Source organism: Fusarium redolens (assembly GCF_020744475.1).
Source record: "Fusarium redolens strain MPI-CAGE-AT-0023 chromosome Unknown BKA55scaffold_1, whole genome shotgun sequence".
In the NCBI taxonomy this organism is placed as follows: Eukaryota; Fungi; Ascomycota; class Sordariomycetes; order Hypocreales; family Nectriaceae; genus Fusarium; species Fusarium redolens.
In genome coordinates this window covers 543,616-565,919 of record NW_025763664.1, presented here as the reverse complement: position 1 = coordinate 565,919, position 22,304 = coordinate 543,616, and the positions used below count along the sequence as shown (strand labels likewise).

Below are 22,304 nucleotides of genomic sequence, written 5' to 3'. Positions count from 1 at the left end.
AAACGCAAGGGTGCTTTAATGCAGAGATCTGCCCAATCTGGCTGGGGGTTTGGTTTGCGAGCTCATTGAACAATCACCCTCTGTAAGCCCTGGCAACAAGCTCTCACGCTAGAGGAAAGCAAACGACGGGAATACACAGAGCGTTCCTGACGCCAAACGCGGAACAAGGACATGGATTTGAGAGATTTTTGACAATCGCTTCAATCGCAATTGAAACGGAAGAGAAAAAGTGATTCAAAAAGAAAGAAGAAAAAAGAAAGGAAAGAAGCGTTTATGTATTCATTTCTTGGCGGTTCCCTCCCTACTTCTCAAGTGTGCTGATGTATCGGACCCCTGAACTCCTCTCCACTGGCGATTACCACTGTAACATATGGATCGTGAGATAACCGAATAAGAGAATTGACTGGACGGGGAGAAAAATGATCGATTGGAAACTTGAATGCCACCTCCAGCCACCATGTTGCATGAATTACAATTTGGAGCATGCCAATAAGCAGACATACCTATAGCCCTTGCTTACTATACTTCCTACCAATATATACAGGGTCTCATCACGAGGTTCGCTCTCAGCTCAGGATACAGGCGATAAACACTGCAGATACTGTATAAACAAAATCTCAACTGCCACGTGGAGTATGCGTATGCAAGGGGAAACCATACCCGAGTGGTTTGGTTCAGCAAGGTCTAGACTCGTAACAACCAAGCCCCGAAGTTTGTCTACCTCCTCTACTGCCAGATCCCCCAAATCTTGCAACTCTTCCGGATCGAGGCATCGCTACAGCCCACTAACTACCAAAAAGAAAGGGGCCACGAACCTTTTCCATCCCTTGTGATGCAGCTTGCCTTTTTTCTCCTTACTGACGTGAACCACTGAGAGAAGACGTGTCATAAATGAGATACGTCGCTACCCCATAGCCCTATGATGAATCCATGCATGGCATTAATGATATTGCTTTTTTTTCTGCGTCTTCCCCATAATATGCAAGTCAAATACGCAATTAACTGTGATGAATCATTTCCCGCCAAGTCCCAAAGAGCCGGGACCCGTTCCGTTCGGCGCACTACTTTTGCTTTGGAGGCGTTGAAGCCAAGTGGGTTAGCTACAAACAACACTCGACTGTAGTCTGTAAACACCTTGCCCTCTGATGGTCTCTCCATTTTCGCAAACGGCACTCAGAAGTCATAAGCTTTACGGGCGGCTGTGCCGCATTCCAGGTTCCTGGTGCATTTTAAGTCAAGTTGAGTTAAGCTGGGGGATTAATACCGGTACATGTTATCTAGCATTCCAAATCTGATCTGTAGTATTCGCGATGATCTCCCTGCTTAAACCTCCACTGCTGTGCTGGTTCACCCTCCACTGAACTGTTGTAAATATCCTGAAGGATCAGATGCAAGGGAGCTTCTCAAAGACAAAGTGATGATATATCGTACCATTATGCAACCGTTGCGCATGCTTAACTGAGACTCCTTTGCTTTTCCCTCAATTGATCCAGCCGTCACGTTTTGGAGCCCGAGACTTGCATGCCTCATAAAAAAGTATCGTCCTCACAGCTGGAATGACGCCAGACTTAATCCCGCCCGCAAAAAAAAACCATCCAATCCAGTAACACCATACTTCCATTCAATCAGAGATACACCCCGTAGTTAAGCAAGGGAAACAAACATAAGATGAACTGTCACATCCCACAGTCTGCAAATCTGACGTCTCACACGGCTACCCGAAAGACAAAAAAAAAAAAAACTCAAGACCTGATGTAACATTGGATGAACAAAGTCCGATAAACAACGGCACGGGACGGAAAGGCAATCTCACACTTACCAACGAGATAACTGTGCTCTTTGTCCCATTGTGCACCCTTTATCTGCCTAGAACAAAAGCCTGTCTTGTTAGTCACCACCAACTGTGTTAGTATCAGTGCGCATCGCCCGCGTGGAGCCTCCCGTATCTAGGCACATCTCCAGGCGTTTTTGTGGCGTTTACAGGGGCTTCCAATCAAGTGAAGTGGCTTCACCCACGGCTGGGCAATCTGCACAAAGTGGCTTGCGTCAAGGTAACCCATTATTGAACAGAGGGTATTGTCGATGAACTCTGTTCAAAAATTAGCGCTGCAATCAGAATCATCTAGATGTCTTGTTCTTCACCCAACCCAACAGCCATCCGTATTCACACCAACAATTCCACAGACTCTGTCACGCTTGCGGACAATTACCCCCCGCCTGGTCAGTGCCAAAATCAGTGCTCGGAGATGACGCCACGATTCTTTTAGATCTGAACTTCTCAAGCCGTTACTTTTTTATCCCCGCGTACACTTTTCCCACCCAGTAGTCTGTACACTAACTAAATAAGTTCGCCGACCCCATCCCACTGCACTACCAGCCAGCCACGGACCCCTTTAGTCCCAACAGACCGGGGCAGCAGAGAGAGAGAGACTCGGGAAAATGCCAAAATCAGTCCGGACCCAGGAGATTGGGTTGTCAGTGGCAATTAATTGGAATAAAGACACCAGATCGAGGCACACAATTGGCTTGAACGATATGGAGAAGCAAATTACCGCATCGTTTCGGACGACGCTACTTCGGAGTAATTCCGCTTGTAGTCATTGGCACCCGAGTGTTTGGGTCGTGACATTTTATCCACAATTAGGCGTGAAACGTTCAATCAATTACGATATCATGATGTGACGGCAATATCTCAATCCAAAACACCCAAATGAAAATCTCTTCTCTTCTAGGAACTTTTACCAGGAGATCGTGGTTTCACGTATGGATCCTTCAGATCCTTCACCCGCCTCATTTGTCCACACGGGATCTAGGGTAAGCCTGCTCGGCATGGCGCTTACAAGATTAACAACACGAGATGGGCAGACAGTGTTGGTGGCCTCAATGGTGTAAGCTAGGCAGAAACAGGGGAAAGAAGACGAAGCTAGGCAAAGTTGTCGTCGCGTACCTGAAGATCGAGCTACGTTCATTGGGCCTACGAAATCGGAATCTTCCACTGACGCTAAGCAAAGAATCTCAATTCTTGATCAGAACAGGAAGTTGGAAATTGCGATTACTATTGTTATGTTTGTCGGAGCGATATGTGTGCTTCAATTACGGAGAAAACCTGCTCAATTCTCCCAAGGCCAATAAACACATCAGCAAGAGATTTCATGTGTGAAGTATTCGTACAGCTGAGCTAATTGTCGCGCAAATGTTTGCTTCATTCATACGTGCCATTCATGCCACTGACGCAACAAACATCAGCAGCACTCACAGCTTTATGCAAGGTACACATCAGCCCTATCACATCTCACATTTCCCGATCTCACATCCCATCTTTCACAAGCACAATCTCGTAGAACTACAAGGCATCGAAATATGTCCACATCCACTTTAACAAAGTCCAGACCCGGCGTCACCCGCGCTATTGACCAACACAAAGCCCAGACTCCGCCACTGCCGAAGAATCGCGGTAACTAGATCACGAGCTTTTCTTCAGGAGTGACATTTAGCAATTGATCAAATGACGAAGTTGGCCGATGTCCCAAGATACAATAAATGTTAGGAATGCGGGATTGTCCTGGCCACCAAGTTAAAGTGCAATTGTCACCAGATCGGTATTTGAACAAAAGTGGACAAAGCGTCGTCGTGATCGACAGAGCATAAGCGAAAAGGGTTCACGTCAAAGATGCCCAATCCTGCTAGTCTTTTTGCCCGGCTCGTACTAACCCACCACCGGTTCTACCGTTGACAGCGGATAAACCCCTGAATGACAGAGCTTTGATGTGACTAAAGTGGCGATCTCTAGTTGACGGTGTGGCTAGACTTGTTCAGTTGATTAAATGGTGGGTTGGGATAGTAAGCAGGGAAACTTCTGGCCGTAGATCAAAGCCCCATCTAAACATCTACTAAATTTGCCTCAGTTTATATTGAGTTTAGATAAGCCTTTTTGTCATTTAGGATAAACGTCGTTAGTTTTCTTGCCTCGCCTAGGGAGGTTGAGCTACCGTGAGTCCGCGGGTGCCTAGATTGGCTTGGTTGATTGTTGATTACTGATGGTGAGCATCTTGAGCATCGTGTTACCCTACACAAAAGATTGCCGACTGTCAGATATTTGAGGATGGTTCATCTAAACAAGCAGAAGTAAATTCCGCATTTATTTAGTCTTGCCGTGGGCGAAGGCTTTGTATTTTGCCTTCGCTCATCTGCGCAGAACCTTACAATTGACATTCGAAACTTATTGGAACGCATTTTGGGTTCATTACTTCATATCTCTGTTGTTCTCATGTCTTTCTAATCCTAACTGCGCGCCTGATCTACCTATGAGCCCAATGATCATCGGAATGTACCTTATTGACCCTTCTTGACACTTAAACCTGAGGTGCAGTAGCGCGGATCTGATGCATCATGTCGACCAACTCGCCGTCAAGTTGTCTAAGTAGTTCCTTATTGTGATCCGCGTCCAGGAGTAGCCTCAAACGCCCACCAACATAGCCGGCGACGTCTATTGTCCGATTCAAGTTTCCAGAAAGAGCTTGATGAACGGGCAGAATGAAGTTTTGAATGTGTTCTGCACGACACGCGAGTTGTCTCCGGTATAATGGGAGGTATAACCAAGTGAACTTATCATCGACATCGAGTCCGATGATACGACACATGTTCTGCATACACGGAGAGCCGATATGGAGCCCACTAGAGTATGGCTTGTTGGCGAAGTGCCTTAGTTGTTCAAAGTCCGCAAAGTATATCCTTTTTGCATCCATAATCCGTTCCATCAGATCAAGGGTCTTTATGAATCTGGTCACGTCCATGTTCGTGATCCAGTCGAGGACATGGCCCCATGCGAAATGGGTTGTTTTTGGTCTGTCTTCCAGGATCCTGATGACCCTTTCGACGGCTTGGTGAGCGGCGATGTGCCCCTGAGCCCAGGCACGGTTGACAGGCTGGAAGAGCAGTTTAAGTTCGAGGGCATTGGTGTATTTATCGGCGTATGCAATCGGATCGAAGTCGATAGGCTCGGTGGAGAGGTTGGCGCAGGTTGGAAGTCCATCATAGCCAGTGATTAAGTCGGTTGTGTCGATGCCCGGCTTGTCGCGGTTCTTGCGGATCCACGCGAGGCGGCGGTTGAGCATCCGATTCCAGTAAGCCAGCAAGTCGGGATCGATACACACGTTGTAGGGGAAGCCTTCTAGCTGGCGAAGGGTGATGTTGGTCATGATTGATAGAGTGCGGATATATTCAAGCTGAGCAACGATATTAGATGTAGAAATGAAAGTGGTTGATGCAGAGATGGGCTGATGCAAAAACGTGCTGTCTTGATGATCGATTCTGATGATGGTGATGATGAAAGAAGATGGAGAAGCCTGACGGACGTGGAGGTTGAAGCAGTAGTGAATCATGGTACACAGTCAACACACCTTCCCTTCGTTGGTTCTTCAGAGGTTCAACGAACATGTACCTGCCCCCGAAGAAAGCGACTTCCCACACACCGAGGCATGCTTCTTTCAAGGAAGGTACCATTTCAACGGATTGATGCCTCAGACCAGAGTCTTTATCCACGACAAACGACAGAGGAGGAGATACAAGCGATGATTGAAGAACAAAGACGAAGAAAAGGGGAGGCAAGAAAACTTTAGACCTCTACCCTAAATAATGACAAGACTTAGGTAAGCTTAGTAGGTCTTTAGATCACTTATTTTCAACGTCTTTATTAAATATTAGAAGTTTTCTTTCTCTCTGAGGCCAGAGGAAGTCAGCCTCCAGTCGCTTTCCTCGTCGGATCCTGCAGCCTAGCAAGTTCTAACAACAATCTCCAAGTATAAATCGTCATATCAACCTCTCTCACAGCCTTGGTCATCCACTCACTCCCCTGTCTCGCAACCTCCTCCGCCAACTTCTGCCCAGCCTCAGTCAACGTCAAGTAGTTAACCAGCTCTGGAAGTTCCTCCAAGCTTTGACTAACGGGTATGTAATGCACCCACGGCACCAACCGCTCATCATGCCATTCCCGAAGAAGAGCTTGTTTTAGAGGAAGTGTGTTTGAAGATAATAGTTTGTAGTAGCGACCGCTTATCCCGTTGCCGTCGAGATCGAATGCGAGTTTTGATTGGAAGGCTGCGTCTTTGTCGGCCCATGATTTGACGTTGAAGAATGTGCTTTGATCGCGGCAGAATTTACGATCGCATTGGAAGATTCTTGTGAAGCCAACGTCGTATAACCGTCCGTTTAAGAACCATGACTTGACGGTGCTGATCACACCATCTTTTTCCCTCAGATATGTGTGTTGTTGATATCCAAGGTTCTGGGCCACGGTCACAAACCTCTGCCGTTGGTGGTTCCTCCACTGATCATCGAGAGCGTACCCTCCAGTTGTCGAGCCAGTCCAATAAAGGTTGTTCGTCTTCTCCGACCATGGAATATCATGGGTCTTATCGTATTGAAACTCTTCTTCGACATATGCTGGACTTGGAAAGAGAATATCGCCCATTGTTGAGAATGCACCCGTTGACAAGACTGGGGCCATGCCTTGAATGAGGCGGAATGTCTTGGGACTTATGAAAGCGCCGTGCATTTCTTTGTACTCGGGATGTTTGCACAAATCTGACTCAGAGAAGTGGTCTTTGACAAAGGGCAGCCCGAACGTCTCGAGGCTAAATTGATCGTCCCGATAGGTCTTGTGTGACGGGCAAGACCTCGTTAAAGCGTCCCAAGTGGGCTTCATCGACATATCCTTCAGCCTGACGGCCTTGTCCACATGATCCGTTTTCGGTATCACAACTCTCGGCTCGTCAAAATGATTTATGAGAAACTTGACATCCGGCAGAACCCCCGGAAGATTCCACAATAACTTGTCAAACAGAAAGCTGTAATGTCTATCATAAGATCGACTCGGATGACGACATTTTGTCTTAGCAGTCTTTCCCGAAAACTCACAAAGCCAAACCTCGCTTTGTGGCGTTTTATAAACCTTCCCAATCATCTCAGAAACCTCTTTCCCACTCATTTTCAGAAATGGCGATATAGCGGTGTGAATCATGTCGAAGTCATCGATGATGGATGATTCATGCTTTCGTGCGAATTGAAACCATACTTCGAAGCCTGGTGGCGGATCAAGACCATACTGTTGTTTGTATTGTCTCACAGCTGCGAAATATGTTCGAGATTGGTTTCTTAACTTGCTTTCAAAGACTGATTTTACCTCTTGGGCTAGAAGTTCGATGGGGTGAGATTGAGAGGTGAATGAGGCGGATGCTGAAGATGAGGCATCGTGGATCATGTATTCGTTGAAGAGATAGGGAAGAACAGATGCTGATAAGCAGGACCAGAGAAAGAGTTTGCCTTTGGATTGTTTAGGAAGTAGTTGAGTTGTTTGATAGAGGGTTAGTGTTGAAATTGTAGCGTGAGATAGAGCTTGGAGTTGAGAGGTTTGTGAGAAGGGATTTCTGGTGCATGCGAGAGCAAATGTTCCTATCGTGGTTGCTATGCACCAGGAAGCTTGTCGTGCCTGGGTTCGTTAGTTTCTGTATGTGAGCTCGCTGAGGTGTATACGAACGGTTTGGATGGTAAAGAACCAAGACAAGGCTTTGACTAATCCTGTGAAGAATACAAGGATGAGATCGCCGTTTGGAGGTCCAAGAACCAGATTTTGGAAAGCTAGAGAGGCGAGAAGGAGGATAATAGTCCGGCCTGCGATAGCCTTGATGTTTGTCTCGATGTCCACTGATGAAAGTGACAATATTCTCACTTTGAAGTCCGGGATGAGGATACTGTAGACAACAAAGAGAGAAGCCACTAATATGATGGATATTAGGGAGCCGAAGAGATCCCCATTTGAAAGTGAAAATACCGAAAGGACAGCTACTAGTGTTGTGCCCTTGATGGTACGAATGAGAGGTGAGGTAGACGCTGAATCAGATGACATGCTCGACTGAAAGTATGTCCGCATTGTGAGGAGGAGAGGTGTTAAGAAAGGCTTCATCTCTGTCAGTACGGTCTCACCAGATCAGTATCCCATAATTAACTTACATAGAAGCTAATAGTGTTACTCTCAGCTCTATAAAAAGCCGCCGCCACGATACCTAAGGCAACGAGCCATTGTGACAACGAAGAATGCCGTTTTTGCGGGTCATTCAATAACGGTGAAGACGCTCGGGTACTCGGTAAAGCAGTATATCTGCAAAGAAAAGGGAGAACAGCCCAACAGACAATCTCAGAGCACAGCTCTAACCGTCTCGAAGGAACATACTGCGACAGCGTCGTGAAAACAACAGCCGCTGTAGCAGAACCCACTACGGGGTCAACAACGTTAAGGGGCGCCATGCCCATTGTGAATAGCGCCACCTGTGAAGCATGGGGGGACCAAGCTGGTAAGGCGAATGACTTCAGCTGAAATGGCAAAACCTCAGCTGAACTCTACAATCAAGTCAAGCCTCAAATCAACATCTACCAGTAATTTCAGAGGAAAACAACGCAGAAAAGACAGCAACACCCTCCTTAAAGACAACAATCATCCCCTCCAAAAAAGCCAAGCGAGCTTGGCATGCCAAAACATCTTGGCGCCCACGGTGAAAATTACCCGGACGAATTGAATGACCAGGCACCTGCATATTCCGTTGGTTTCGAAATGTCACAGTAGCAGAATCCTTTGGGGCTGTGTCATTCATCGTCACTTTGATGCAAATACCGGGGGGACATCTCGTATCATGACGATTTGTGACAATTCTATTGGCCAGGGGTATGGCTGTGCCGATCATCCGCACTTTAGTTGTTGGCTCATCCTTTCAAAGGACCAACACGAGATTTAAATAGGAAACTGCCGAGGTGCCGAAGAATCTCGTGGTTAGAGAGTCTGGACCAAAGGCTTTGTTTTTCCCGCGGCGTTTTCTTATGCAGGGAGAACGCGTAATTCACCCATCTTCGAGCCAAGGAATTGATCAAGAGGCTAATTCAAGCTTAATAAGATATTCACAAGGATCAGCGCGCTATGCTGCCAGAAGTGGTTAGTATGGGGCAGTGTGCTCTTCGATTCATCTTATTCGTCGTCATGATTTGTTAGAGAGGTCTTGGCCTGCTCAGACGAGAGATTGGGTTGAGCTCATAGCGAACCTTATTCATTGTTTCGTTGGGGAGAGGCGATATTCCTGCAACTTCACAGCCAGGACACTGCTGTCGTTATTTAGAAGTATGTAATCAGCATCATATAACACTCTTCATTTGAAAACAATGGAAGTGTTTAGAAGCTCACAAGAAATATTTGTTATGTCGTACATACTATTTATTATTAAGCCGCGCGTCTCAGACAATCTAGCTGCCTTGGCGCGAGTAAGCGGGGATAAACTACACCAAACATCAAACTTGCTCATTTGAGGTAAAGCCCTGCGATACCATCATGGCGGGCGTTCCTAAAGCTCTAGGTTGCGACGCTTGTCGTAAGCAAAAGAAAAAGGTATGTCATACTAGTAGCTCGCATAGTAATGAATGAGAGACTAATGAGATCAGTGCGATCAGGCTAAACCGGCTTGTGCAAGATGCACACGTCTCAAGCTCAAATGCACAGGAAGTGGTGTAAAGCGCTTCGTGTTCAAATCTGAGAATAGCCAAGCTGCTAAGAAACACATAAAAACTGTGGCTGGACCATCTTCGGCGCTGAGTAATGATAAGACGCTGGTGGCGGGTAACTTGGTACACATCCTTGAGTTTGATAACCCCGGCTATGATGTCTCGACATATGGCTGGTTCGTCAAAGACTTGCCTCGTCACATTGGATCGAGTAAACCGCTCGATGCAGCTATCACTGCCTTCGTAACGGGGTTTGGATCGTTGAAGGATAAGAGGCTTCCAAAGGTTGAGGCGTTGGACAAGTATGTGTTTGCGCTGAAATCGTTACGGGAGTCGATGCAGGATCCTGCTCAGGCGTTTTCGGCGGATAACATGTGCTCAATCTACTTAATCTCGATCTGCCAGGTAAGTCCCCTACTCCGCCGTTGGATACACAGTCTAATTAGGTTGCTGGTAGGAATGGCTTGGGAGTGGTGGTGCTAGTGCTGGTAATGTTAACTCGAAGCACCATGAAGTGCTTGCATACTTGCTTCAGAACGCTATTCTCAAGTCTCAATTTGATCCCTCCGACAAACCGTTCATGCAGACGATATTCTCCATTGTGGTAAGTCCCCCTCCTTCTTTACTCTCATGTACTCACTCACCTGTGTCAGGTTCTTGAGAGTTTCACCAATCCCAACATCCAACTGGGCCCATGGTTCTGGCAAGCTCTCTCAGTCCTAGGTGATGCTGCACGGCCCCTCAAATCAGGAGACGGAACATCCTTTGCAAGTTTGAATATTGGGACCATGGGCGAAATGTCCTGCTTCATCCGCGATCCTGATCGATACCTCTACCAGATCCAGTGTGCCTATGCTCTTATACAGACAGAACATCCGAGACTTATCAGAGCAGCTGAGGAAGCAGTTGCTAAAGCCAAAGCGTCTGGCTCGACATTTCTTCAGAGGAGAATGGGGATGCGTTTCCATACAGCGAATGCGGCGATGCTTACAATGGCTGCTATTCTGAATCGCATTTTACGCTCTTACGATGGCGACCCTGCTTTATTAGCAGATGCTAAGCGCTACGTCGACGATAGTATCGTACTAGGTCAAGACGCTAGTTATAATCGACCTATTGCAGCGGCTGCGGTGGCTTCACCTCTCACGTTGTCATTGGCTGCTCTGGGAGATTATAGACGAGAAGAAGTTGAAAAGCTGCTGGTGGAGTATCAGACTGATTTTCCGGGGTTGAATTACTTTGCTGATATCCTGATGGTCAGGAAGGGCTTTGAGGATATTGACAAGAATAATCAGAGGAAAGTAAGGGTGCTACCATCAAGTGAAGGAGATTTTGGTAATGAGTTAGATGTTGTAGATATAGAGCTCGAGGTAGGACCCGGGTGTATCATACTGTAACGCAAAGTTTCGAGATTACAACTCCAAGAATGAAACAATAGAGAATAAAAAGAAAGGCTGAATATTCCAGTGATCCCCTAATCATGCTCCCTGCTCAATATCCTTCAAAAACGCAACAATCCCCTCAACCATCTGCCCCAACCCCGGATCCTCAAGTGGATAATGTCCCGCCCCCTCCAACATAACAGTCTTGATCTTGACATTTTCAACATCCTTCAAAAACGCTTCCGAGACCCAAAGCGGCGTCCATCGATCCTCCGCAGGCTGCGTCAACAAAATCGGACACGTATCAAAATCCTTCGGTTCCTTGGCTGGCTTATACGTCGTGAACGAAGATAAAAAGCTCATCGATACCCATGCGTTCGCAGAACTGTTGTCGCGCATACAAGCTGCAAGGGCTTGAGGGTTGTTGACGAGTGTTGACATTCGGCCGGTGATGTACATTGGCATTGACATCCAACCTAGACCGAGGGCGTGCATTATTCTCCCCATCGGTGCACCGATACGACTCATGAAGAGATTTCGACACGCGGCGTCTGCAACACTCTGGATCCTCATATCCATAAAACACATCCCAATAATCCCCCTAACATTCTCATTCATCCCCGCAACATGAAACGTCAACCCGCCACCAGCACTTAATCCATAAAGCGCAATAGGTCGTTTGTCATTTTCATACTCATGATCAACAAACTCACTCGCGATATTAACCCACTCCTCATAATCCCAAACATGCCCTTTTTTCGGGACTGTACAGCCATAGCCTGGCATGTCGATGGCGACGAGTTCAAAACCTGCTGTGTGGAGGGGCACGCCGAGAAGCATTGACATCATGCGTCCGTTTGTTCCCATGCCGTGATGCATTATGAGTCTGACGCTGGCGGAGGGATTGCGCCATCTGTCGAGGTGGAGAGCATGCCCGCGGTGATGCCAGACTTCTTCAGTGGGAGAGTGATCAGGTGTGAAGTGTAGACGTTGGGGGAGGAAGGATTGGATATCTCTCCATTCTTGTTGTTTTGCATAAGTTGGCAGTTCAGACATTTTAATTTGGGAGTATTAAAGATGATGGTTTGTTGAATGTTTAGTTTAGTAAGATTTGGTTACTTATATCAAGTCCTGCGGCGTGTCTGTCAGTCCAACGGAGTTCCGCTTCGAACTTTTTCCTGGTGTGCGATTCGCTGACGTGAGAAACCAACGGAGTCAAGGAGATGTTCGCACTCGCGTTAAACCGTGTGGCAGCCGTCCTCTCCAAGATCCAATTACAACCGACAGGAATGTCTAAAGAATTTTATATGGTATAAGCTTAGTAGATGCCGAGGCAAACAATTCTTCTGCATGTAACCCATTCTTCAGTGTCGTTGGGTTGACTTCTTATAATCTGACTGCGGGGTAGGGAAATTGAAGTCTTCTTCCCACAGAGCTCGTCATAGTAAGCACCATATTTGATGTGGCACGTAACAGCTAGCAACCTTCAGCTACACAGAGCTGCTGCCATTGGCCATGAAACTGCTGTGTAGTCATTCTCGGATGCCGGAGTCTCCAGATTCGCATGTGGCTTGGGCAGAGGCCCCAGGCACTGGTAGGATTGGCCGACTCGGGATGAAAGGACCAATAAGAATGGTGAAAAGAGATGCCTTCTTCAAAGTGGAGATGAACTGCCTCGACTGCCCGATTGTGAGCTGTAACAATTTAGATATGAGCTTTAGCCTCATTGGCCCTGCGACTTATGGCGGTATTCCGAAACTGATGATCATACATACACATATGCAAGAAGGTTGCATCGTCAAAAATGTTACAAGAGGGTGACATTTATACGTTGCAATCGATGAAACATCACAAGGATACAGAATAAAGTTATCAGATCAATCAGACGAACATGCAGACATCGTGGGCTACCCTGCAGACACCCATTCGTGTTAGCACTTCAGTCTTTGCCAACCTTCAATCGATCATTCACATGAGAATGACAATTGAGAATTACATGATAAATAGTAAAATGTCATGAGAGCACGCTACGCGACAAAGAAGAATCGCCAAGGCAATGTCGGACCACTTCTCGCCTTACAACAACTTGACAAGCTTGGCATCAAAAGGGCGCCGACCACGGATCTCGCTTTTTACGGATTACCTTCCCCCTCCAGCATAAACCTCCAACGGTCTCGGACATTTAAATTACAGGAATAACCATAAACCCGCCTCACCTCAACCCACCAACCATCCCCTACCACCAACTAGCTTCACGCGTTACGCAAGGATCTTCAAGCGGCCCGTAGCATAGAACATTCCCAGAAGGAATTTTTCTCCCATCCTAGTTTTCATCATGTCACCCAACTCCACCTCACACCTCCGATCGGAACGTCGATGTGGATTTCGCGTATGTAAAAAATGAGAGAATGCCCAGCTTTTTCGGCTCCATTTTCTACGTAAAAGAAATAACAAAACACGAGTAAGGGGGTCGCGGGTTCCACTGTCAGATGTTTTTTGAAGACTGATTTAAAATCAAGGCTGACATAACCTTAAAACCTGCTGCAAGAAATTAACTTTTAAGTTCCTCGGTAGAAGAGGTTTATAGTGGCGGTAGGAGGAAACAAATGCCGTACGGAGTCAAGTCCGGATACTCGGACATACGTAATGCTCCACCGGTTGCAAAATTGAAGGTTGACGGAGGCAAAGACCCCACTTTTCCGGTCCCCATCCGGCGGATCTGCCGGGGTGGCCGAGGACCAATCGGCAGGCAAGTATCTCCAAAACCTCAACATCTTGAGATTACCTACCTTCAATCTTTCGTCAAGGGACCTTCCTATCTTGTGTTATAGACGAGTTTATCACGTAATGAACTGAGCGACCTCAGTTCCCCCACGGGGTCCTTACGACAAGCTATCCTCTTTTACAATCGAGTAATTCTAAATCTTGTAATGCTACAGCTGTAATTGGGCAGACACGGACCCTCGGAGCTCGTTTTCCCCATCGAACCACCAAAAATGTACATCATAGCTCCCGCCACAACCTCCGATCGGAGGTCTTTCGGCCTGGGGTATAACATAATAAAAGGGTGATATATGGAGAACTACGGGCCGCTAATAACGTCAAGCCTGCCCACGAACCTTCCATTGACTTTTCCTTTTCACCTTCTACCTCTTTTCCCAGTTCAACCTCCTCATCCCCCCCAGAGTACCAGTATACGCTACGCGGGACCGTAGCAATGGGCATCATGAACTTCTCAAAAAAGCCTACCGAGCCTTCACCACTAACATCCCACCCTCCCGAATCAAGCGCCTCAGATACAGAGCCCCCAAAAGATGACACCGATTTCCAATCCGTCCCCGCCGGCACCGTCGAAAAGGGCAATATCTTCGATCAAGGCGGCAAGAATTACAGAACCTTAGGACGATGGGACACTGTCTTAATCCTCTTCACAAACCAACTCGGTCTTGGAATTTTATCCCTCCCCTCAACGATAAAAACCCTCGGAATCGTGCCCGGTATCATCGCCATTCTCGGCATCGGCGCGTTATCGTGGTACGCCGCGTACGAACTCCTCCAATTCTACCGCAAACATCCCAATGTCGTCAGCATCGTCGAAATGACCCGCATCGTCGGCGGCCCGTGGTTTGAGTCCTTCGCTGGCTTCGTCATGATGATCCAAGTTGTCTTCATCGTCGCTTCAGCTACGGTCACACTATCTGTTGCGTTGAATACGCTTAGTAGTCATGCGACGTGTACTGTTATCTGGATTCTTGTGGCATGTATCGCGTGTTATCTTTTGTCGATACCCAGAACGATGAAGTTTGTTTCAAAGGCGGGAATTCCAAACGCTGTTAGTGTTGTGGCGGCTTGTTTGATCGTTTTGATAAGTCTGGCTATCTCGGGACCTGCGACTGCGCCGGAGGGTTGGCATAAGGAGATCAAGGTTGTTGGAAACCCTACGTTTCGCGATGGTCTCAATGCGTGCTTGAGAGTTGTTTTCTCGTACGCTGGAACATTCACATTCCCGTAAGTTCCCCCATTCACATCAATTGATCAAAGCTAACAGGTGACAGCTCATACATGGCCGAAATGCGAGACCCTGCAAAAGACTTCCGCTTCGCCCTCGCCGTTCTCGAAATCGTCAGCACACTCTTCTACATCGCCATGGCCGTCGCCCTCTACTGTCTCGCCGGCGATCTCACCACATCCCCCGTCCTCTCTGCCGCATCCTCCATTCCCGCAAAGGTCGCCTACGGAATCATCCTCCCAGCCGTCGTAGCAACAGCCCTCTCAATTGGTCACACAGGCTGCAAATACGTCTACGTAACCGCGATGCGACAAATGCGTGCAACCCACCAAGTCACAGACAACAGCATCAAGTCTTGGGTGACATGGATCCTGTCGGTGACTGGATTTTGGGTTTTGATCTTTGTCATCTCAAATGTCATTCCCATCTTTGACTCGATTCTGTCGATCACGGCTGCTACGACGATCCCGTGGTTTACGTATGGCTTTGCTGCGATTTTCTGGCTGCATCTTAACAAGGGTCTTTATTTCTCGACGTGGCAGAAGGCGCTGCTCACTGTAGGAAATGTTGTCATGATTGCACTTACGCTGTTCATGAATGCGGGTGGATTATGGGCGGCTATCACTGAGTTGCTGGATCTCTTCGCTAATAACAAGGATGGAATTGGAGGAGTTTTCTCATGTGGAGATAACTCCATCTTCTAATGCATGTTATATAGAGCGCAAATAGACTATTGATTGTTCATATTATCTTTGAAATTTGGTCAATGCTTACCCGTTGTGAGCATGGTAGAGTCTCGATGCAGCGTATCACGTCGCCGATCATACATTCCAATCTCATGCGAGTGAATTCTCATCCATTCAACAGCTACATTATGAAATGTATCGACATGACCATCAGATCATCCGAATTACTAAAATTGACGGCCATCATTCCCCGTGGCGTCCTGTGCCCGCACAACTACAGTTCTGTTCGACCGTTTCCCCTTCACCGATTTTGATCCTCATATGTCCTCGATATTCCCCCAAGCCCAAGATAATCCCATACATACAATATGGATTGCAAATACCTGCTGCATCACAGCATCACCTCCAAGTAGCCCTTGAGTTGTTCATTCATCTTCCGAAGGCTCGGCCGATTCGTCGTAGCATCCCGGATATCTTTTAGCTTCATCAACAAGCCTGTTCCTCGGATCCTTCAGTGCGCGGTCTACCATCTCCTCCATAGCAGCATCATTGATGTTCCGGCTTTCCTCCTCCAATGGCATACCAAGATAGCCAGGTAAACCATCCTCACCAGTCCGAACTCGAACTTTCCCCAATACACCAAGCGTCTCGAGCCAGGCCATCCGTCGGTCGAGAAGTTGAGGCCAAACATCAATCATCTTTCGTTTGATGTACGCTTCTTTCGGAAGATCTGATCGGTGTGTATACATCTGGAACTCGTGTGTCCAGAGAGTGCCGGACTTTAAGCTATCTCCGAACAGAGATGTCGGATCATCCTTGGCCGCATCGAAAAAGTTACTCAAACAGTAGCCGCCCGGGGAGACTTTGCAAAAGTTGATTCGAGTAATGGCTTCGGGCATTGCGATTTGGATGTCGACACTGTCTGTGGTTGGTAGTGATGGATGGCTCAGAATTCGCAGATCGGGCATCCCAAGCAATGCTTGTTCAGTCGGAGACAGGCGAAATCTTTCGTTCAAGCACTGAGGCTGTACCATCTTGGTCCCATTGACCATGAAAGGGTAAAGATCCACGCATTCGTCGATGGGGAAATTTGGATCAGTCGCCTCAGCCTCGTAGACAAGATCGCGCACTCGGTCCGAATCAATTTCGGACTCGTCGATAAGTAAGTCACGACTACCGCCCTGTGTCAAGATATCATTGGCATATATACGCTGTATCAATCGGAAAGGGTGAATGTAGGCAATGCACTGAAGATGCTCATGAGCTTTGAGCCAGTGTTCGAAGTAGATCAGAAACACCGCCAGCGACACCTCGGGAACCGGCTCCCTAGCATATGTCTCCTTGCACTTGGTAGGGCTATCTACAATGTCGACCCAGAGCCGAGCAGCGAAGAGCATTGCCGTAGCATTGAGCTTTTCAAGAGGATGAGCTTTAGCGAAGCCAGCTAGGTCCAAGTAAAGTCTGGATGGGTATCTCGTATTGGACATGTATGGCGCTTGGTACATAAAAGTACTAGTTGCAAAGTTGAAGTAGTGGTGTTGTATAATGTTGGGAAGGATTTCTCGAAAGCGGCGATTTTTGGGTCCATGGAGTTGATCAGGATTGACACATTGTTCGAGATTGGGCATCTTGTGGCAAGGAACTTGAACGGTAGTTGGTGGCTTGATGCGCCCCACGACGACAGGAGAATGCCCATGGTAGAGCGACTGAGCCGATTCTTGGGCCAGGTTCTTGGCGTGTTCGACAGTGACGTCCCCTTCAGCAAAAGCTTCCTCCCAGTTCCTCTTAATCAAAAGGTGCTTCACAGCACGAAGATTCCCGGGTACAGTGAGAGAATGATGAAGAATGGCCTCAAATGCTGAGAGAGTCCCTTCAGAGGCAACTTCGAGTTCCAAACCCGAAAGGTCATCAACATGCACGTCCATCTCGAGAGCCGTAGCAGCCGCGCTCGCAAGAACTGGCTCCAGCGTATACGCAGAGTAACCGACCAGTAGCCGTACTCTAGTCGAATCATCACAGGGCTCTTCAGAATGGTGCACATGCATCGATTGATGTAGGGGCGCGAGAGGGTGAAAAAGGTCTCTATCCCAAAGGAGTGTTCCGCGGTTCAGAACACTGGTGAGGATCCATTCGCCTTTGGGATCCTGGTTGCTCTGAAAGTAGCCACCACCGTGAAGCTTTCCGACCGTGTTTGCGATGATATTGCCTTCTTCACTCACGAGAGTGGCTTTCTTTCCTTCGATGAGCGTGCGCGCACCTCTCCAGGGAGGTGGCTGTCGAGGCATGATGGTGATACTGGTGATGAGTGACGTTAGCAAGGGCGAAGATGTGAGAGGGATGAGCACACTTACCTCTCGGGCCGTTGAAGTTGGGCGTATCCCTGAGCAGGCGCTTTTTGAGATATGAAAAGAAGAAAAAGGTGTGCAATGGTGCTTGAGTACGTCGCTATTGATGCGCTCACTTTTTATCGCGTTAGAAGATGTTGCGATGTTGTAGTGAGCGACCAGAATATCCTTCTTGATGTTGAGGAGGAGTGAAGATCAGAGGGGCTTTGTCTGAGTTGAGATACTGAGAAGGAAGCAGATTTGTTGTTGATGAGAGTGCTCACGTGATCCTGAGACTTAGGATGAGGCGGTGCCACGCGAGAAAAGCATCGTAGCTGGCAGTGCCAGGCACTGATCACTGATGCAATTTGTGAGATCTGTCGGTGCCCACTTTGTGAGACGTATGTAGGAACCCCTCAAAGATGTCATTGTACATGGACCTAGAGATGTGAGTCTATTATGTCAGAATATAGGTATTCACCCTATAATATATTGTTCAAGGTTAAAAAGTTAACATAAGAGCCGTATATGAAAGGATAGGGTCAAAGCTGGATTCATTCAGGTTGGCATCCTACTTGAAATACACATGAAATACAGTATCCAACAAACTAAGCCCATTTGAAGATGGCCTCAAAGCAAGAAAAGGTTCCTTAAAGACGGTAATATAAGTGCATTTTGCTCTCTATCTCAGTCTTTTTGAACGCTCATCCCCTGGAGGGCCTTGCTGGCTAGAACATCTTTGTAACGAGTGATGTGCCGCACTATCACCAAGGCCCCTTGAGATACTTTGCATCTGTTCAAGGAGAATTATGCACACTGAACTAGCCCGCCTTCAACATGAAGGGTTTTAGAATAGTGCAGATGACAATTGAACTGTATTCATTCTGCAAATCACGTCTTCTGGCAACTAACCGTCCTATTATTCATCTGCCTTGGGCTTTTCCGCGTACGTGTACCTGGCATTCTGATTATCCCCATTCACCTGAAATCCCACCAGAGCAATGATTCTGATCCCCCGGTCCACCATGATAAAACTGGTTGCCCGACCCGCTATTGTTCAATACTACTTCTGCGCTGCGATATTCTTCCAAGGATGGAGGGAGTTTCTTCACTTCTACCAAAGCTCCCTGTAATGTGTTGATATCGTCTTGAGTCACGAGAGGCTCGACTGCCACAAGGCTCGCGTTGGTAAGAAGCTCCACCATGATCGTCTCGACTTTCTTCCCATCGCTGTTCTTGACAGCCGACACGTAGCGCTCCATCTTTTCTCCATCTTGTGAAACGGTGTCGAACAGATTCTCAATAGATCTTAGTTGTCCACAGCCCTCGTCTGCGACATTGCTTCATAACTGGATATAGCTCAGGAAATTGTGGATGCAGTGACATTCATACTGGACCTTAATAAACAGAAACCTCTGTAGCTCAGCCACTGCATTGGACTTGGCGGTATAAAGCGCTCGGAGCAAGGATTGCGTGCCATCTCTGAGTGGGTGACTCTCAAGGCAGAAACTCGATCCTAAACGACATAAAAGCCTAGGTAAGTTTAGCATGAGCTTAGACGACCTTTTGACTAGTTATTTCTGACAGGTGGGAAGTTTTCTTGCTCTCTGCGGAGGCCTGAGAGGGCTGCATGCCTGGCGAGGGGGTTGCATGCTGACTGCATAAATACCCCCGCTCGGGCACGACGCCATTCTGAAAACGACAAGGCATAATCCAATTGTGTTTGTGAGTTACAGAGATTTTCAAGCCTTGACCAACAGAGACACAGTCACAGCCCGGCCTGGTTGTAAATCTTCTCTACCAGGCAGGGCCGAACATCAACTCACCCCAGCAGCCATCCCATTGCTGTTTTAGTTTGAGGGATTAAATGCAATAACTGCAACTACTTTACCATAATATCGGGAGCAGAAGTTCTGGGCATCATTTCCGGTGCCATCACCGTCATCGAGGCTACGATCACTCTATACAAGACCGCCAAAGACTCCTCTGGTCTACCCCCATCACTTCGAGATGCAGCGTCTCGCCTCCCCCTCATACAAGAGAGCCTCACGATAGCGGCTCAAGGCATCCAAAAGGACTCTCAACCACTAGAATCATACGTTGCGCTTGAAGCCGTACTGAAAGCTTGTAGCGAAAAAGCAACACAGCTCCATCAAACTTTCGAGGCCATGGTGCCCCCGAGTGGAGCGACCCGAACGCATAGATATCTCAGAGCTGTGAAGTCTTTTCCTCAAGTCGACAAGGCCAACGTGCTAGTTGAGGGCATCCTTGGGGATCTGCAGGTTCTTACGTTGAACCATGTTGTCAAGGCTGCTACGAGAGAGCAGATCAAGGAGTTGATGGGTATGGGAACGGATAGAACTGTGGGCAAGAATTCATCAATGGTGCTGAATAATACTGGGATTGGGAGGCAGTATATTCATACAGGACAGGGAGATCAGAATGTTGCGAGCAATACGGCCACTCAGGTCAATGGGACGTTTCACGGCGGAACATTCAGTTTTACGCAAACATGATTGAGATCGAGGTCTGACATGCAAGTGATGGGACTGTGTCGAATATTATCTAGTATATATAATCATCAGGGTCAGAGGTTGGGTCAAATGGTTCAAAATCCGAACTTGAACCCTCGAACTTGGAGTTTGCAGGTATTTCTTCAAACAAATCTCTGATCAGAGCATGTCCCCTAGTCTGATGCCCTTGAGAATTCAGGACATCAATGGCTGACCAACCGCGTGCGCTACTCGCGTGAGGATGAACCCCCTGTGATAATAATTGTCGCGTCTTAAAAAGCTTTCCCAGATGAACAGCCAACATCAGCGGGGTGAGCCCAACATGGTCTTGCACCTCTAAATCTGCTCCTCCTTCTTTAAGAAGTCTAATCGTGTTATTGCTCGCCTCAGCGCTATTAACAGCATGATGCACCGCGGTATAACCTCGTTTGTCTGGTACGTTAAGATCCGCGGTTTCATCAATGATCAAATCAAGACCGTCGTTAAAGCCCGCTATGGCAGCGTGGTGTAGTGCCGTTAAGCCAGCTGAATCCTGGTGTTCGACAGATGCCCCGTTGGCGATGAGAGCTTGTACCATAGGCCTGTTCTGTCGGAGGATTGCGACTATTAATGCCGGATTGCCCTTGGCATCTGGCTCATCGATACTTTCTCTCACAGAGCTTCGTGATGCAAGAAGACTCACTGTATCCTCAGAGCCTCCGAGAACAGCATAGTGGAGTGGCGTGGATCCTGCCGAATCCTTGATTCCAGATTGTGCGCCGTTATCAAGCAGAAACTTTACCTCCTCAAAACGTCCGCTGTAGCAAGCTTCGTGCAATTCAGGCAAGTCCTAAAATGGGTGGAGGATACTAGATCAGACATAAAGCGACGTCCTGTATTATAATCAAGAATGTGACAGGCAAGGAAGAGAACAAGAGGAATCAGGTGTAAATGGCAGGGTTGATATACAAAGCTAAGAAAGCTGCCTAGCATACATCTTCGCTGTGATATTCCCTCAATGGTCCACACAAGATCATGCTGTTGTCCCTGGATGTGACAATCCTTTTCTGTGAACAAGTGATTGCTACATATGCTCAGAGCGGTGAGCCTGCTGTTGGATAAGATGGGAGGCCGAGAACACAGACATCTAGTATCCCTATCATAGCTTGCTAGGTCTTGAATAACCTTGTAAACAGCGAGAGATCTTAACCCCAAACCGTCACTCTCATCTCGGGCAAATTACCTGCCCCCCACGCTTGACCTCCTCCGTCAGCTGTATTAGCGCTGGGAGTTATTGATCAGACAATTTACTGGTGCCAAGGTGCAAATATTGGTTGGCGGCTGAGTGGCGGCGTGATAGGTACTACGATCCCTGCACTTGTAGAAAAAGCCATGATTTCTCTTTCAACCCCCCCGCGCCACCCATTGCCTGGCCTGTACGGAGCACTTTGCACAGAGTGATGGCTAATAAACACACATTATAGACATTCAGAGGGTTCCAAAGCACTAACTTTGCAGGGAGCGAGGTACAGCCAGTTTCATCTCCGATCAGATGAATCCGGCTGCGCAGTAGTCACGCCCTCATTATTAGTTGCCTCGGGATTTATAGGCACACATTATGTAGGTAGGAATCAGGCTGCGTAGTGAGACAATATGTTTCGGACAACAAAGAAGGAACTCGTGTATGCAATGATTTGACCTGCATAAAGCCATATGTAGGCAACCTAATCTGCGAACCAGAAATTCCGCAAGGCCGATGAACAATGTTGATCTGATGCTGTCAGTCGGCTACTATATACCAATACAGAAATGTTGATGGGCCAAACAAGCAGAACATAGCCACCAAATGCCATACTGAGCTTTGAGCAGTG

The 22,304-nt window shown here is 47.5% G+C and overlaps 8 protein-coding genes across 8 annotated transcripts; 3 read left to right on the top strand and 5 right to left on the bottom strand.

The window, feature by feature from the left end:
- Positions 1 to 4,352: 4,352 nt before the first annotated feature.
- BKA55DRAFT_531798 (uncharacterized protein) lies at positions 4,353 to 5,198 on the bottom strand (the record flags this gene model as incomplete). Its single annotated transcript, XM_046189252.1, has 1 exon — positions 4,353 to 5,198. The coding sequence occupies one exon, from the start codon at positions 5,196 to 5,198 to the stop codon at positions 4,353 to 4,355; it is 846 nt and encodes a 281-aa protein (XP_046055899.1).
- A 536-nt stretch (positions 5,199 to 5,734) lies between these two features.
- On the bottom strand, positions 5,735 to 8,307 carry BKA55DRAFT_495932 (uncharacterized protein; the record flags this gene model as incomplete). The annotated part of the gene is made up of 3 exons (XM_046186325.1): positions 5,735 to 7,486; positions 7,535 to 7,960; positions 8,008 to 8,307. The coding sequence occupies 3 exons, from the start codon at positions 8,305 to 8,307 to the stop codon at positions 5,735 to 5,737; spliced, it is 2,478 nt and encodes an 825-aa protein (XP_046055898.1).
- Positions 8,308 to 9,361: 1,054 nt separating this feature from the next.
- Positions 9,362 to 10,978, top strand: BKA55DRAFT_699328 (uncharacterized protein). The gene is made up of 4 exons (XM_046200572.1): positions 9,362 to 9,427; positions 9,481 to 9,945; positions 9,998 to 10,144; positions 10,194 to 10,978. The coding sequence occupies exons 1-4, from the start codon at positions 9,371 to 9,373 to the stop codon at positions 10,935 to 10,937; spliced, it is 1,413 nt and encodes a 470-aa protein (XP_046055897.1). The 5' UTR covers positions 9,362 to 9,370; the 3' UTR covers positions 10,938 to 10,978.
- Positions 10,979 to 11,018: 40 nt separating this feature from the next.
- On the bottom strand, positions 11,019 to 11,978 carry BKA55DRAFT_498194 (Alpha/Beta hydrolase protein; the record flags this gene model as incomplete). Its single annotated transcript, XM_046186526.1, has 1 exon — positions 11,019 to 11,978. One exon carries the CDS (start codon positions 11,976 to 11,978, stop codon positions 11,019 to 11,021), a length of 960 nt encoding a protein of 319 aa, XP_046055896.1.
- A 2,161-nt stretch (positions 11,979 to 14,139) lies between these two features.
- BKA55DRAFT_587941 (transmembrane amino acid transporter protein-domain-containing protein) lies at positions 14,140 to 15,635 on the top strand (the record flags this gene model as incomplete). Its single annotated transcript, XM_046194723.1, has 2 exons — positions 14,140 to 14,930; positions 14,978 to 15,635. The coding sequence occupies 2 exons, from the start codon at positions 14,140 to 14,142 to the stop codon at positions 15,633 to 15,635; spliced, it is 1,449 nt and encodes a 482-aa protein (XP_046055895.1).
- Positions 15,636 to 15,824: 189 nt separating this feature from the next.
- Positions 15,825 to 17,809, bottom strand: BKA55DRAFT_547889 (uncharacterized protein). Its single transcript, XM_046191069.1, has one exon. It carries the CDS (start codon positions 17,660 to 17,662, stop codon positions 16,043 to 16,045), a length of 1,620 nt encoding a protein of 539 aa, XP_046055894.1. The 5' UTR covers positions 17,663 to 17,809; the 3' UTR covers positions 15,825 to 16,042.
- A 1,680-nt stretch (positions 17,810 to 19,489) lies between these two features.
- Positions 19,490 to 20,482, top strand: BKA55DRAFT_699312 (uncharacterized protein; the record flags this gene model as incomplete). The annotated part of the gene is made up of 2 exons (XM_046200571.1): positions 19,490 to 19,514; positions 19,850 to 20,482. The coding sequence occupies 2 exons, from the start codon at positions 19,490 to 19,492 to the stop codon at positions 20,455 to 20,457; spliced, it is 633 nt and encodes a 210-aa protein (XP_046055893.1). The 3' UTR covers positions 20,458 to 20,482.
- Positions 20,483 to 20,758: 276 nt separating this feature from the next.
- Positions 20,759 to 21,271, bottom strand: BKA55DRAFT_473755 (ankyrin repeat-containing domain protein; the record flags this gene model as incomplete). Its single annotated transcript, XM_046186156.1, has 1 exon — positions 20,759 to 21,271. A coding segment is annotated over one exon (513 nt), but the record flags the coding sequence as incomplete, so codon positions are not given.
- Between the last annotated feature and the right edge of the window lie 1,033 nt (positions 21,272 to 22,304).